Genomic DNA, 17612 nt, shown 5'->3' on the forward strand with positions numbered 1-17612 from the left:
CCACTTAGCCAGAATGAATCACTGTGTTGGTTTGCGGGAAGTTTTACCGCAGGGGCAAAATCCCAGCCTCTCAACTGCAATAGCCGAACTCACTAATACACGCACATCGTATCACACTCAAACAAGCAAATAAGATCATTAGTGAGGTCTGAAGGGTCCCAAACTAAGGATCTCCTGTCAATAACCCTGGTTTTTCGCAGGGCTGCTAAGGATACCTATTTGCTGGTGGATGTACATTGTACACACATAAGCAATTATTTGCACCACGTTACGTCAAGTCATCGTTTTAAGTGGTCCACAACAAATCAAATGGTTAATGACGACCATATTATTGCTCATAAGTATAGGGATTCGAGCTCAAAGGCCTTAACAGATCACACAGTTAAAAAAACGCCGTAAAAAATGGCCGTAGATTCACACCAACAAAACCTACGGCGATTCACAGCGCTGTTTTCGATGCATTTGTAGCCTGTCGTATTCCTTTACACTTCCATACGATAAATTTTTGACCGGGTGAAATATGACTCATGATAATGTTTTGTCTCATGAATCAACATCGACTTGTTTAAATACATGTACACATACAAATGTTCATGGCGATTTTCCTCAAATACTTCCATTTTCTTAGAACGACTGGTTTAAATAAATTCTGTACACACACAAGTGATCTTCGCAATTTTCCACAAGCACTTCAATTTTCTTAAGAAGACCGATTTTTAATGCATATTGTACACATTTTGCTGACTTGACGACGCCCACATCCTCCGAATACTCGCACCATACTATAAGGCTCTAATTGGGCGCTGTATGACCGATTCGAAAGAACTATTCATCGACATGAACCGAATCACAGAAATGAATCGCGAAGTCAACCTCTAACTAGTTCGCGGCTCCGACTCTCCGCAGGAGGGGAAAAGCGAAAGGTGGGAGGGGAGCAGGGGCAGGAGGGGGGGGGAGAAGGATGGAGCAGACTGCGTGTGTGTCGAGACTCGAGAAACCCGAATCCTCGTCGACGGAGAACACCAGAACACCACGCACAGTGGTGCGAGGACACGGCGAGCACAAGGACTGACCAAGCACCCAAGACAACCGTCGGGGCAGGATACGAACCCGCGGCCTCATAATCACCCACACTGAAAGCAGGACCAACAGGCCACCACAATTGGGCTAAGACTGCCTCTCCTCATCTCGAGAGCGCAGAGGTGAGTACATACCGACCGGAAAGGGAAAGCCGTTATATAATATAAACACACTGGGCACTGGGTCAAATTTTGAAGCGGGAAATATCACGGCCGAGGGAACTTCAAGTGTGTTGCATGGAGAGTGAATACAATAACCGCAAAGGAGGAGAAATGGTGATAAATCTTTGGGCAACTATAGTGAGTCTAATGATTTGAGGATATTTTGGAATAGAAATGAAGGAAAGCTTTCTTTCACTTACTGTATTATGATAGAAAGGAAGTTGAGGAAAAAAATACGAAAAAAATGTGATCCCCGAAAACATATGAGTTTGAACAGTAAGCCTTCATAAACGGATTTCTTTGACAGTGAAAATACAAACCACTATGCAAACAGTGATCGGACTCGAGACTAACCATCTACGCACAGACATTGAGTCGAAACTGAGGGAAAGACTCAACTCGTTAGCTCAGGGTGCGAAGAGAGTGTGCTAATAATAACAACTTCACTAACCTGTACGACGAGGGAAACAACGGTCATAGTGATTTTCACCAAGGAGTATTTATCGTGAATTAATTTAAGCATTAATTCCTTACTTTGGACAAATCATTCGTGTATTATTTAGTCATAAACTACAAGTTTTGTATTCCTACGACGTATTATAAGTTCAATAATGTTCGGAGTAATCCAATGCTATTTCACTCAAATTAAGAACGCGGAGAAGAAAAAAATTTAATAAGCACATGCTTATTTCTCGGAGAAAAGCAATCTTCCGAAAAGGAGAGAAACGGGGACCACCGCGCGGTGAAAAGCGAAAGTTGTTGATTCAAGGGGAGCGTCACCTCCGCAGCGCCACAATTAAACGGGGAACGTAAGTGTGCGATCGATTCAACATTCACTATGGAAAGATACTGGACATAGAATATGCAAATTATTGCGTAGATACAAACTTTCAACACGAAAAGGTGAGGTATGTAATGATGTCGATTCCTAAAATAACCGGATAGTGAAAATTTTAACTGCATTTCAAACAAAACTTAGCGAATGAAATATATTAAAACGAGCCCGCTCCCAGCGGGCTTCCCCCGCTCTTTTCAATGCAGGTCCACAGAGGGATAGGCGCGTTTCTAATGTTAAAATGTAGAAAAAAGGCAGGGTCTTATGTACAAATTTAATTGGAATTTTCATGTACAAATTGAGGTCAGAGGACCTCTTTAAACACAACATTGAAGTAATTACACTATCCTCTGTTAAACGCACATGATGACTCATACTTACGTATCAACAGGAGACTTGAATGTGGAATCAGCCGCATTTTGATAAAAGTTATTTTAAGAATGCGAGATATTGTTGCAAATGAACAAATGTACCAGTTTGTGCGCCGTTAACGTCAGGAAAATTTACAGTTTTTTTAATTATTTAAAAACCAATTTTAGGAAACATTAGCAACATTTAGAAAGTAAGATATGCCGTCGCATGTTCTCTGATAAATTCTGTGCATTTTGGTACTTCATTTGTAGAGTTTGGTTGCGTATAAGTTGAGAAAAAGGTATCTATACAATAGAAATAATATAGAAGATAGGGAGTTACAGTGGCGCATCTATGGGAAGCGGATCTATAGCCTCCCCTTGGGTATTCTATTTACACTAGATAGAATGGTAATTTTTCCGACCCCCACTGCTGCTGGAATTTTAACCCCCACTTAGCCTCCCCTCTGTCCCTATTCTGGATCCGCCACTGGGGAGTTATACCATTTATGACATTGGAACCCCATTGAATCATTAACCGAATTGTAACCTAAGGATTGGTAACACAACAGAAATATATTTGAATAATTCATCTACTTTCTTAAAAATCTTTCTTTGATTTGAAAAGGTTTGCGCTTGAAGTTAAAAATATCAATATCCATTTTCTAACCAAAATAACTACATTAAAAGATATGACAAAATAATCTCGGTTTTAAGATAATTGATGTCGGAACTAGCAATTTAATGACAAAATCTATAAATCAAGGAGGGCGGGGATAGCTATCAGGACGAGTTCCACTGATCCACTGAGAAATTAATACCACTCACATAAAGAGCACCACTTCTTTTGGAGCAATCATATGTTCAAAAATGGTTTCGGGCATACTGAAGCGTGGGTATTACCTGCCATATGACTGAAGTACAAAAAAGACAACGTTGAAAACTGCACTAAGTATATGAAATGCATACGGAGGCCAAAAGTTTGGGAGAACCGAAATCATTGGCATAATATCACTTTCAATTTGCTTAAAATATCTGATGCTTGTACGGGGATATTATTATTTATCATCATGTATTAGGCAAGAACGATAAAAAAGTAGCATACACAAAACATAAATGGTTATTTTAGGAAAAAATCATACGTACTCTACGAGAAAATAAAGTGCACTTTCAATAGATGCTCTCATTATAACAGGGGAGTCATACAATCCATATATTCACCGGTTAATCTACTTTCAAACAGATGATGCAAAGAAAAACTTGCTTCCGCAATTAAACAAAAATATTCCGCAAACAGAGAGGATTCCATCTACTGCAAATGCCTCGTTGACCTTCAGTTCCCTACTGCCTTTTTATTCTGATATCAGACAATCCTCGGACATGTATTCCTCAGCTTCCGACCTAAGACAATGTGTGATAAAATGGGAGGTCTTTTAGTAAAAGGCCCATTAGCACCAACTTAAAATGTTTTCATCGCCTCCTGCTCTTTAATCCGAAATAAAAACAAGACGTAGTCGCTATGGCACCAGAAAAAAGTGACAAGGACAAAGTGACTTTTCAACGGAGGTGACGTCGTGCGCCTTGTCTCGATTCAGCCGCAACATTTCGAGAAAAAATTCTAGTCCCAAAAAGCTTTCACCGTTACGCATACGGAACCTCTTCACGGATCATTTAGTTTTTCTAAGGACCAAAGCAGAAAAGAACGATTTCATACGATAAGTCTTAGCAAAGGAATATTCTTTGTAATGATTAAGGGAAACGTTGCAAAGAAGTTTTCAATCGTGAACGAAATGTTAACAAATACTGTAATATGCCTAAAATAATTTTTATTTAAATACACGCATATTTCTCTTGTTATCATCAAAAAATTTCCTAATGCCCTAGGGTCAAGCGAATACACTCGTAAGGGCATCTGAATGGAATTATGAAAGGGCTTTGCGTCGGAAATTCTGGTTCTGGAAAACCATATTCCGTAAAATAATGAATGAATAAATTCTACATTTTACTATGAGGAATTTCACTCAGAAGGCATCTCAGAATTTTGGGAATATTCATCGTGGCCTCATCCCTCATGAACACATTCTGTAGATCTGTATTCGTAACCCCTTGGCCCAGGTTTCCGTTTCTTTTGATTGAATCGAACGCGAGCAAAAGATTGACAATCTTTGGAAACTTTCGGAAATTTTTAATCCACTAAAAACCTCTTATTTAGGTATTTTGTGATTAATATACTGTAGTATTTTTAAGATAATGAGGTTCAAGAGATAAGTCTCAAAATTCCATCATGTTCAAAAATGTACTATGCAATCATAATATTAAGAAGATATGTGTTCCATATTGATTGAATGAATCACTGTCATTGCGGAAGTTCATAAAATAAAGATATTGAAAATATACTTCGTACTTCATATTATATAAAAATCTATCAATAGAGCCTCATGAAGAATTGATTATTATTTCATTTGTGTAGCAGCCCGTTGCACTGAGAATGAATGCTATGATTAGCGTGGCACACAAAATGGGGATTAATAGGATTGATAAAACAAACACGAGATTCGCAGAGATTGGAGGTTGTATTAAAACAAGTCTCGTATCATCAATCGTTCATTCACGAAAAGAAGCAAGTCGAGTAAATAGAAAAAGAGCAAAATATTACACAGTAACAAGATAAATTTTATAAACCATTCAAGGATTTGGTCTACGTTTCGAAATCGAGCAGAAGCATATTCTTCCTTCTAGAAATTCGCGCACTGGAATGTGGCCAGGTCGTTGCTTCAATGCATTGCAAAAGTAATGTGATCCAAACTGCACATTTTTCCCAAACCTACCCATTCACATTTTCCCAACAGGCTCACTAAGATGCATACTCTTTTTTAATGTTACTTAACCCCACGGCACAGGTTCTCTTAAGTGGGTCAACTGAGAAGCAAAGGTGTTCGTCCACTCTCTTTTTTCACAAGATCTTGTTCCCATAGCCCACGTCCCCATTGTACTTATACTTTGAGTCTTGTAAGTCAAAGTCTCTCACGCGCTATACACAGGGAATCCATAATCGGATATGGTAGATATTGCACTGTGTATAAATTTATATTCTTGGGGAGAAGAATTGATGATAAATAGTGGTTGTAAAAAGATAGCAGGTACTAGTAGAAATAAATAGAATGGTAATTTTGATAGTAGAGGAAAACCGTAGGTGCACGAGGTTATTTATAGTACATTTGATGACATAATTCCACAAAAATACTCCTTTTCGACAAAAATAATACAAACTGGGGACCGATGAATTAACAAGATACTCGTATCAATGTCCAGTGTCCTGTTAAGAGAAAGAAACTAATATGGTAGAGAGTAAACTTATTGCTCTTAAAAATTGAAAATTCGTCCGTATTAAATATTTTCAAGCATTTCATTAAATAAAGCTAAATTTTTCACTAGCATATAAGTCGGTTTTATATAATGAGTAGGTAACATGATCATTGTGAGGATTATTAATCATATTAGAAATGAAAAATGCCAGGGAACTCAATGACAAGAAATCGATTGGGACTCGTGGAAAAATAATTTTAAAATTGTATAATATTTACTTCCTGTTTTTACTTTACAAACGCTCAAAATAATTGAAAATTAGATTTATTTTAAATTTAAAACTAATGTCTATACTATGAAACCACCAAAAAAGGAACGAATCACGGAATACGCCTCACGATAAAACAGTTAAAATTAAATTACTGGCAAAATTTCTCATGTGCGTTCTGGAACACTCATTCATTAATAAATGAATATATGTTCTTTTAGTGCTATGCATATCCTGGTATCAGTTATGAAGTATCGACAACAGTGAAAGAAAAATTTTCCTTGTGGTATGCGTTGCGACAGCTGAAAATATCACATTTTTGAGAGAAATATTTCCGGTCGCAGACACAAATTTTCCGTTTTAAACGGCCTTTAATCCGTGTTAAATATAATTTATTTATTTCTCATTAAAATGTGTAAATAAAAATAAGGTTACTGAGCTCCAATTTCAAAATCGATAAGCTGAGTGCGGCCATGCGTACTGTGAAAGTGAATATATTCGGAAGAGTACCAAGCTCGTAGGCCTTAACACCAAGGCGATTTTATGCATCAAATTTTTGAGGATCCACGTCTAATAAGCGACAGACTGCCTCGAAAATGACGGTTGGAGATGGTCGACCAAATTATTCGTTTCCCTCATTTTAACATGAAAAACGGAGACAAAAATTCGTTCTCCCTCTGTGAGAAAACTATTCGAACACTCACTTCATCTGACAAAACGAAGAGGGCAAGAAAACAAATAAAGGGATGAAGTTGAGTAACGCAAACGTGGTAGCTGAAAAAATGGTACGATGATAATGCAAGTTATCAACGAAACAAAAGGGGAAGAGGTTGCTGAAAAAAGAAACATGGAAGCCAAGTGGAGAGGGTCAAGGGGGGAAAAGAAAGCAGGGTGAAAGAGGCGAGGATATTGAGCAACCGGGGAAAAGGGAGAAAATAGATTTTACGGTGGGAAAGAAGAGAGACATGTCGTATGCAGAGCTTAAGATGGATTAACGAACGTGAAGGGACAACAATGGCAACAAGGATTCATAAAAAAAACAGCAGGGAGTAACAGAGGCCACGAAAATTCTTGCGTTGAGGCAAGCATTCCTGCATTTAAGATAGACTTTGAAGCCATATAACGCCGATACAACTCTTCTAACGTGCCGAGCCGACATCTGACAATATTTCGCTCAGCGGATTGAACAAAAAACTTAAAAAAAACCACCTTTGAAGGCCCAACCTTCTCTACACCTTGACCCAACATCCCCACCCTTATCCTAGCCTACGCACCCCTTTCCTCCGAAAAAACGACACCTTCTGAGCGCTCCATTTAGTTAGGTTCCTGCTTATCTCTCTCTTAAAAATTTCTTCTCATTAATTCAGATTTGTATGCATAATTTTGCAGAGAATGGAATTCTCCACGAGTCGTAGCGTAGCGAGTGTTGCCCCTCCCAAGACTACCTAATCAGTCACATTCACTCCTAATATTAGTAGTTAACCCATTTTGTAAATTCAATGACACAAAACTGTACATAACGGGGTGCACATCTAGAATCGCACCAGTGCCTTCAACCGTTGCCATGCCTAAGGTCATCTATTTGATATATTGACGTCATATAATTTTATATAAATTGAATGCACGTAATAACCCGTGATCTTTAGTACTTTAAAGAGATACATCCACGTAGATTTCTCGAACCATAACGTTCCAGGAGTTGCCTTAAGCTACATTTCCCTGTGAGAGCATGGAAAAGACTGAACTGATTCCGCGGTAAAAAAAATGAACTGGACCGGAGTTGAAATTCTGGCATCGAAAGGTGAAAGGGAAACCAGTTAGAGAAACTCACGGTGCGATAAAAATTCGTGGAATGAAAAAAGGTTGCATGCCTTCTCGATAAGATGATGACAGGATCGATAAAGAAGTATCGAAAATCTCACAAAGAAAACTTCAACTCGCTGATTATTTTTAAACAGCCGATGAACACGCCAAACACTTAGGTCAAATAACGCATAGAAATAAGGTTTTAATGCAGACAAAACAAGCAAAATACTTACCTCATACGAAACACTTTGGCTCGTAAAAGACGTCAAGGAAAGGTACCGTTTCTAATAGATTTACGTCTATTTATTTTTAATTATTTATTTAAATAACACCAAGAAAAGCACTAAGGCCTTTATATTGGGTTTATAAACAAAATAAATTATGTAAATATAATAAAAAAACAAGTATAAAAATGATCTCATAAATAACAATCATTTTCAACATAAAGAATAGGTACAAAAGGTGGGAGTCAGAGGGATAGTCTTTTCAATTGGTTATTAAAATTGGTGCGGGAGGAAAAAAGGTCAAAAGAAGAATAAGTATTTGAGATTGAATTGAAAAGAGAGAGTACCCGTCTTTCTCAGAGAAATTACCCGTAGAGACACAGAATTATGCTCAAAGGGTATTATGCTCATACATGAAAAATATACCAATGGCTACTACGTACCATTCAGGAAACATGACAATGAGGAGTAATGAATCAGTCGCAGGGTGTAGAAATATTTATCGCAATTAACGGCATAATGAGTTTTAGCAATGCGGACGACTTTTTTATCTTCAATTAGCAAAACAATATATAACATTCTTTCATATGAAGACATTCAAAGACGAAAAACCTACATGTATTATTAAACAAATAGATATCAAAACAAAGAGAGCGATTATTAATCGATTCCCAAGGTGAATGGACGCAACTTTGCGAAACAAACACAAAAATATTTCTGTCATCCAAAATAACTATTGAATTTTATCAAGCAAGATTTACTTTGGAGGGAAAAAAATTAAAGATGCATGGCAAACCTAGCTAAAAATTGAAATTCCTCATCTCTGTTAAATGACAGGATCGATTCAATGACAGGATCGGTCTTTTTTTAGCTACTTATATGTATAATTTTAGTACCAGGTTTTTTTTACCACAAATACTTTACCCTTTAAGACTTATCGGGTCATGATACTGACTGCAACGGTGTACAGCTGAGACAAATTATCGTTGCTGGAAAAAATGACGTAAGCGTATAAAATGGAAGCCATAACCGTATCTGAAAGATATGCGTCCATCCAACAGCAAGTACCCATAGAGACACATTATTACGCTCAAAGGGATGTCGTCTGAATGACAAAACACGCTAAGGGCTATTACCTACCATTTAAGGAACATAAATAACGAGGACAAATTCAGAACAGCAATGAATTATTCCATTAAAATTTTCTTTCATTGTCGATGTGCAAAAAGATTAAAGATGGCGCTGTTTTGGGGGAAATTACTTCTACTTACATTATTTCGTTGCGATACTACTCTTTGTAAATCACCGATGTAAAACCGAGAAAGACATGCCATCAATATAACCACGCTTCGTGCTTAGTAAACCTTTTTTGCACCAATATTATTTGTAAAATTTGCACCGATTTCTACTCAACACAAACACACATTTTTATAATGAGAACGTCAAGATATTCAATCATTATGACAAACCTCCATGACATCTGTATTCCATTTCTGGCAACCAAACGCAACAATGATAATCATAGCCGTATACCTTCGCGATATAAGACATTCAGCAAGTAAACACTTATAGCTCCAAGAATAGCAGCATTCAAGGGCTACAACGTTGCTAAGGTTCTATCGCATCAGTCTCAAATTCAATTCACAGATTCGTCCGCTGGTTGGAACCGGACAACGGAATGCCCTTGGAGAGAAATATGGACATGATATGGACTGGGGCAGCGAAGTGAAGGGAAAATGTGGGAGGATGGGGTAAAACTGACAGAACATACGACAGGAGAGTGAGGAAAAAAAATCAAAAGCGAGAGAAAAAAAGAACTATGTAGGCCAGGGCACAGAATGGCGATATATCCTTCTATCTTTGTTTCGGCCTCCTGAAAAATAGCGCAACAATGGAAAAGACAGACTGTAACGGTATTTGGCAGTGATTCTCACATTTGATACGGTTAAAAAATACGAAGATTCAGTAAAAATGTCCCATTCTATTTATTTCCTATCAGCGTTTTTGAGAAGTACCGCGTCGCCACCAATTTCTACCCACGTTTCTCCTTCATTGCTTCAGGGAAGTATTGCTTCATTTTTCGATTTTTACAGGTAGTACCGTGGACTGAGTTGCCTTTGTATATTTGTGAGGACGTAAATGGTATACATTCGGTCAATTCGCAAAAAAAGAACATAGCAACTTACAAATCGGCGAATACAATAACTGAGTAACAAAGAACTCTTTCCAATATTTATTTATCTCTATGGGAAGGTTACCGAGAAATGAAGCGGCATTCACAACACAATCATATAAATTTAGTGGTACTAATTAATATGAATAAAATTATCTGAATGATGGAACAAATTAATAAGCCAGAACGCATTTAAAAGATGACTTTTATCTCTCTTATTACGATAACCTCACTGACAACAAAGAGAACATCCTAAAAAGCACACAGTAGACGAGTATAACAGTACGAGATTTGTAATTACGACCCGCAAAAGTCGTTGGATATTGCACAATTCACCAATACTAAGAAGGCGAATATTCTAGAAGTTCTCAAATGCTGTACATATAAATAAGACTATAACTCACTCTTTTCTACGTAATTCTTTCTCTTGAAAAAATTGCCTTTTTCTACGAAATTCACATTCAGGGAATTCTAAAAAGATAATTTTAGATACACGTAACCTGGCACTGCAACAGGATTTTTCTGCCGTCAACAAAAATGAAATTAATTTTGGACATAAATAAATATTACGCTGCTGAAATCAAAATTTTCTTCAGCCTAACGAAAGTCACCTAAAAATACACACGTAGAACGAAGAAAACTCATAATTATTCTCACCTCAAATAATTAGGCAAAAACTCCGATCCAACAAACGAAATCTTGCGGTACATGAGAAAATTTAGAGGAAAATTCGAAACACAAGAAAGGAAAAGGGCGTGGTACCTCAGGAGCACGAATTGCATCACATGTTCTGATGACTGCGTTTTGGAGAAAGAACAAAAGAGAATGGAAAAGAGAATTGTATTCATGCAAATTTGGGACCTTAATGATGGAAAGCTCACATTATTTTCAGTTATTTTCAAGCGCCTTCACCTTCCTTTTAACCGTAATAAATGCCTTGAACAAGCAGGAAAATCACTGTAACAAAATGCGTCGCGGTTCGAAAACGAGAGAATCGTAGACGTTATTTAATACACAGCTTACCATATCCATATTTCCTGATTTTAATGCAGAACAACTGTCGTATTATTCCAAATATTTCGAATAAGCAGCGGTGAGACTCAAATATGTACATCCAGAAATACTACATTACCATAGCTGGTCGTTTTCTGGAACCTTTTAAAAACGGAGGAATGCTTAAACAACATTAATAAGCCTCATTCCAACGAAGATTGATAATCAGTTACAAATATTTCCACTGCGTCATTTAGAGTTTTTTTGACCAATCGATGCTAGTGGGGAATTTCACTCAAATCTGAAACGGTAATTTATACATATAATTCGGTATAAGAAAGGAAAAGATAACTTACGACGAAAAATATCTTCCCTACTCAGTTATTAGTAGACCAGTGTGAAGTACCTTTTCATGAGTGGGTGATGCCATTTGAGTTTAGGTTCACCTTATCGATCAGAGAAAAACCAATATTTGAAAAAGGAATCGCTAATAAGAGTGTAAACAACACATGAAGAAGCCATGAAGAAGTTGCCAAGTAGACGCGGCGAAACGCTAGGAATGAGTTAGTTATGTCACCAACTTATTTGCGAAAGGTTTTAGGCCGTGGATTTTTTATCGCGAAAAGTTTGAGGAATTAGCGACGGGTAGAAAAACGGAAAAATAAGAGTCTCTCAATATTTCCAACCATCATGATCGACAATATAAAAAAACTGTTAAACCAATCGACCATATAATATAAGTGTTGAACGACCCATTTGAGTTTTTTTTCCACCAATTTCTCTGGACGCACACACAAAACACAAAGAACGGCACAAATGCCATCCCAACCTTGATGAATAAACTTTCGAAATATACCTGCATAATAGCCGGTATTGATTAATATATCATCAAGAAATTTATTCAAGCGTAGTTGTAAACATCATTTGCAGACCTAGGCAATAGTGATTAGTACTTTCAACCAGGATTAAAATAATTTTGAAAATGTATGCCTAAATATTATGATACAATATTCGATGCGTGAGTAAATAACGTAATAATTATCTATTCACAGGATATCAATCCCAATGAAAAATGCCTACTTACTGCTAAAGAATACAGGGATTCTGCCCTGCTCCGAATCTACTAGCTGCTTGACCACATCAACGCCATTGCTCAAGGTAAAGTTCAATATTAATTTAAAGACATAACAAAATCAAATTTAGACTAAAACTTAGAGCCAAATATAATAAAAGCAAGCCAAAACTCACAAATATGTCAAAATATAACGCATAATCGTTATTAATGAACATTTTATTCTAAAACCATTATCCTTAAAAAATCCATTTCCATGTCATACCTAATACATAGATTGTACACACCTATCATAATATTCTTTGATACAAGTGTTAAGGAAGGTTATCAACAGAACATGGGACATTTATTTTGTATTGCATTATAGCCGAAAAAAGGTGAAATTTAAGAATAGCAAAGCATACAGAAAATTTGCTACCAAATTTTACCAATGATCGGATTTTATCTTCATAGTGCGAAACAACAACATGTGTTTTAAATTTTGATAGCTTTTTTGAGACAGTCAAGACAAATAAATATTTTTCAACATAGCCAACCTTTCTTCCGCCGTCCGTTTTGCGTTATTTTGTTTTACGTTTCTTTTGAAAATATTTCTCATGACTTAAGCATACATTAAATGCCAAATGTTTACCATCATCATGAGCCAGCAATTCAATGATTGGTTTGAAGCAACTTTAGACTCCACTCCACCATCAACTAACCTTCACATATTTACAAAGTGCTTGCCTTTTAAATGTAAAATACAAATATGTACTACAACTTGAACTAGTAACACGTTCTATCTTATTGCAGGTATAAATAATCAACATGGAGGCTCTTTTGGGCTTAAGGCGGCGAGGAAACCCTTTCAACTTAAGCTTTATGACAATATCGCAGATAGCAATGCTAGCGGTATCATTGTTGGAGACGACAATTTACGTATTTCGTTCCGACATAGTAGACATGCCAAATCGACCCAAGGACATCGGCCCTCGACTGCTAGACAGCTACGATTTCATTATCATCGGAGGAGGTTCTTCAGGTTCTGTGCTGGCAGCAAGACTCTCCGAGGTCCCCAGGTGGAAGGTCCTCTTACTGGAAGCAGGTCCAGAAGAGACCGTGTTCTCCGATGTTCCAGCACTGGGAGGAGGAAATTTAAGAACGAACAGGGATTGGCAAATCCTTGCCGAGCCCGATCCTGGATACTGTAGAGCCATGGAGGGCGGTCGCTGCTTTTTTCCCCAGGGCAAACTCCTTGGCGGTAACAGCGTATTTAACGGAATGGTTTACGTCAGAGGTAACCGCAGGGATTACGACTCATGGGCTCAACAGGGGAACGAAGGCTGGTCGTACGAGGAAGTCCTCCCTTACTTCAAGAAGTCTGAGGGCATGACGATAGACCGGTTGAAAAATTCCCCATACCACGGAACGGAAGGACCTCTGACGGTCGAGGTTCCGAGGTACTACGCTCCCATCACGGACGAGCTGGTGAAAGCGGCGGATGAGCTGGGCATCCCCACGGAAATAGACATGAACGGCGACACGCAGACTGGATTGGTACGGTCCCAGTGTACGATGAGGAGAGGCTTCCGTTGCAGCACGGCCAAGGCCTTCCTCCGTCCTAACAGAAACAGGCCGAACCTCCACATAAGCATGAATTCCAACGTGAGGCGCATCCTGATAGACAAATTGTCGAAGAGAGTTGAGGGTGTGGAGTTTGACAAAGGAGGTATCCGTCGAAGAGTACGCGTCACCAGGGAGGTGATCGTGACAGCTGGTGCCCTCAAAACTCCGCAAATACTGATGCTCTCCGGCATCGGCCCAGCTCAGCACCTCCGCGAGAAGGGAATCGAAGTGATAGCAGACCTTGCCGTGGGAAGAAATCTTCAGGATCACGTGGGCATCGGAGGCATCCTCTTCTTGGTGAAAGACCCTTTGACGACTGTACTGTTGCAGCTAAACCCGATAAAAACATTTCTTGATTTCGCCATCAGGAGCACTGGCCCACTGATGAGCCTCGGAGCCGCCGAGAACTACGCCTTCCTACACAGCAGATACTCCAATGCCAGTCTGGACTGGCCAGACATTGGTCTATATTCCAAAACTATCACTGAAAACAACGACGGGGGCTCTTTATTGAAGGCGTTGGAGGGCATTTCGGACGATTTCTACAACGACGTCTTCAGCCCAATACTCAACCAGCAGGCTTACGGGATAATCCCCACGCTCATGAGGCCATACTCGAGGGGCACCGTGCAGCTCAGGAGTGCGGATCCCAACGTACAAGCGGAGGTGCGGCCCAACTACTTCTCGGACGAGAGGGACCTGGACACGATAGCGGACGGAGCCAAATTCGGGGTTATGCTCTGTGAGACAGAGGTCATGAGAGCCCACGGCTGCAGGCTGAACCCCAACAAATTCCCACCCTGCGCCCACCTCGAATACCCCTCCCACGAGTACTGGAAGTGCGCGGCGAGGCAGACCTCGTCCACCATCTGGCACTTCTCGGGTACGGCCAAGATGGGACCACCGACGGATCCGGAAGCTGTTGTAGACAGCAGGTTGCGAGTTTACGGCGTTAGTGGACTGAGGGTTTCAGATACCTCCATCATGCCAACGATACCGACGGCAAACACGAACGCTCCGGTGATAATGGTGGCAGAGAAGGCAGCGGACATGATCAAGGAAGACATATTCACGGAAGAATTGCAGTGATCTCAAAGACTGACTGAAGAAGTGAAGTTGATGACATATCTTTCTTTTGAGTTTACTATAAATTAGGCAACATTTATTTTCTATGGATGGTAGACAGTAACCCAAAATGCTAGATAAAAGTTTAAGGTGCCATATGAAGAAAAAAGAAAGTGAACATTCTTGTTATGGTACAAAGGTTGGTGTTATCGAACTGTTCCATCATGTACTGTTGTATTAAATGCGGCTTAACAATTTTTGAAATCATTTAACGAGATACTGAAAAGACATTATTGAGCCTGAAACACGGGCATGATACAGTGTAGCGAAACTCATTAAAGACATGTCACAAAATTATTAAAAAGTGGAACATTGTACTTCACAACAACATGATGCATTATATTTCAACAACACAGGATGAATTTAACCATTTTATTAATTTCAGGTAGAATTTTCGTCATTTATTAGGTAAGGATGATCCAATATAGACAGCAGAGGAAGATATCTCACAAAATCAACATATTTTTAGAAGTAACCCAACAGGCTCACATCTCCTTAAATGAAACCATTTGAAATAAAATAAAAACTCATAATAGATTTCTGATCTGATTGAAAATAGACACGGGCATAATTAATAGAGATAATATAACATTGACCTTAATTTAAAAGTGAAATGCTATATTTAATCCTACATTTATATTTCCGAACTATTTGCTAGTGCAAGTGCACGAACGAAAGATCAAAATAGCAACTCAAAATTTGATCGAATTAGCCTCACAAAACATTCCAAAATCCTGTAATTAATTAATCAGAAAGAGATTTTAATGATCCTTGCCATTTTGCTATATTATTGGTTTTGAAAAATAAGGAATGAGGCTTATTTGGAAGTTCACGGAGGAAGTTATGAAATCGAAAGCAGTGTATTCGAGAACCCATTGAATATATAATCACTTCCTCCCGCTGAAGTTAACACTTAATTGAATTTCAATAATATGTAGGAAAGATGATTCACTCCAAAACAGCGTCACTCTGAATGGCTAACAGAATTATCAAGTAAGGCTTTAAAAATGGAGTTACATTTCATTCATCTTTTGGTACTACCTGGCACATTTTTCGCCGAATATCAGTCAATGCTCAACAAAACCTAAGAAAATACTTAAAGAAATACTATACAATACCTAAAGAAAATACTAAGGTATCGATGTACATCCTGAACAATAAGCAATATTTTTAATCCCATGAATTTCTTTTATTTCTCGTTGTCTCTTTAAATTATGATTGTTTCCAAAAACATTCTAGTCGAAGGATAAAAAAGTGGTAAATTACAGTCATGAAATTCATCACAAAAGCACAAGATAAATTTTTAATGATGCTTATATCCATGCAAATTCCGTTCGGATCTGACAGAAAGGCTAAACGAAAGATTTTTTTCTGCTGATTGGATTATATAACGAATATAATTGATATCGTAACGGTCAAAAATGTCGATATAATTCGGTAAACACGGAATCTTGCCTTTTCAAAAACCGCAAGAAGCAGGAAATTTTACAAGCACATCTTAAGCGTTCGGAAAGTAGTGTAATTTTTCTTAACACAATTGAATAGCTATCCATTGACATATTAATTATTTAAGACATATTCACTGCCACATAGATAAGAATATACCTGGGTATACCCAATACACTAATAGCCCTTCCTTGTTCCCACTTTTTCATGATAAACGGATGTTGTACACGTTCGTTATCTCAAAATAAAGACAAAAGAATTCACTGTAAAAGTAATTTGTGACGTAATGCCAAGCTACCTCTTTCTTACCGCAGTATTTATCAAAATCGTAAGTCAAACATTGAATGAACACGCTTCATTGTATAACCGCTTAATAGTTCAGGAAGATTTCGCAGCCTGAAAAGGTGGACCTAATGGACACACTAAAGGAAATGCGAAATCAGTACGTTAAGTGAGCATTAAGTCATATTTCGCTGGCGATTCTATAGCCATGAGGGAGAACTTAGATTAACTTTCGGAATAATTAATCATGGAAGGAGAAATGGGTTAAAACATGGGAACAGGCACTAATTAAACCTAACCAATTTCATACGCCAAAGCTTGCGTCTACAGACGAAATGTAACTGTACTACCGCCGCCAATTATTCCACTAATTTTCACAAACCACCACGAAACTTGGTGATGAATGGCTCTTTAATGAGTAAACGATTTACCGGCAGGATTAGAATTAAAGGAAAATGGCAGTAACGTAATTACGGCGGCGTCCTCCCGAGGAAGACGGTCGGTGGGTAAATTGATATTGGGGTGGAGGTATGTCCTGGCAGTAATTCGGAGGTCCTCCACCATCATAGTTTAGTTAATGTCCCCGCCGAGCAAAATTGGCGATTACAATCACAACAGCACTTACGCACTCGAGGCCCGCCCAATTTTATATATACACCCTTGAATTCCCTCACAAGGCCATTAGTGCTGCACAGCCGACGACGAAGAGAAGCCGCAAGGACGAAGTACAGCTCTGCGAGAAATCCATCGTCAAGGTGAGTCTCACGATTATTTGCCTTGTGAACCTATTTTCCCAAACCTATGCAAGCAGTAAACTTGAGAGAAAATAATAACCCGAATTTTAGTGGGAAGTAACTAGTAGATTTGGCTGCCGAATACTCCAAAC

General features: G+C 38.4%; 1 protein-coding gene across 1 annotated transcript; it reads left to right on the top strand.

Moving 5' to 3' along the window:
* The first annotated feature begins 1011 nt into the window (after window positions 1-1011).
* Window positions 1012-15292, top strand: LOC124155101 (glucose dehydrogenase [FAD, quinone]-like). The gene is made up of 3 exons (XM_046528839.1): window positions 1012-1202; window positions 12249-12354; window positions 13061-15292. The coding sequence occupies exon 3, from the start codon at window positions 13076-13078 to the stop codon at window positions 14960-14962; it is 1887 nt and encodes a 628-aa protein (XP_046384795.1). The 5' UTR covers window positions 1012-1202; window positions 12249-12354; window positions 13061-13075; the 3' UTR covers window positions 14963-15292.
* Window positions 15293-17612: the final 2320 nt, after the last annotated feature.

The sequence above is a fragment of the Ischnura elegans genome, chromosome 3 (assembly GCF_921293095.1).
Source record: "Ischnura elegans chromosome 3, ioIscEleg1.1, whole genome shotgun sequence".
In the NCBI taxonomy this organism is placed as follows: domain Eukaryota; kingdom Metazoa; phylum Arthropoda; class Insecta; order Odonata; family Coenagrionidae; genus Ischnura; species Ischnura elegans.

Excerpts from the sequence above, each read along its gene's own strand:
- LOC124155101 (XM_046528839.1), top strand. The coding sequence starts at position 13,076 with ATGGAGGCTCTTTTGGGCTTAAGGCGGCGAGGAAACCCTTTCAACTTA.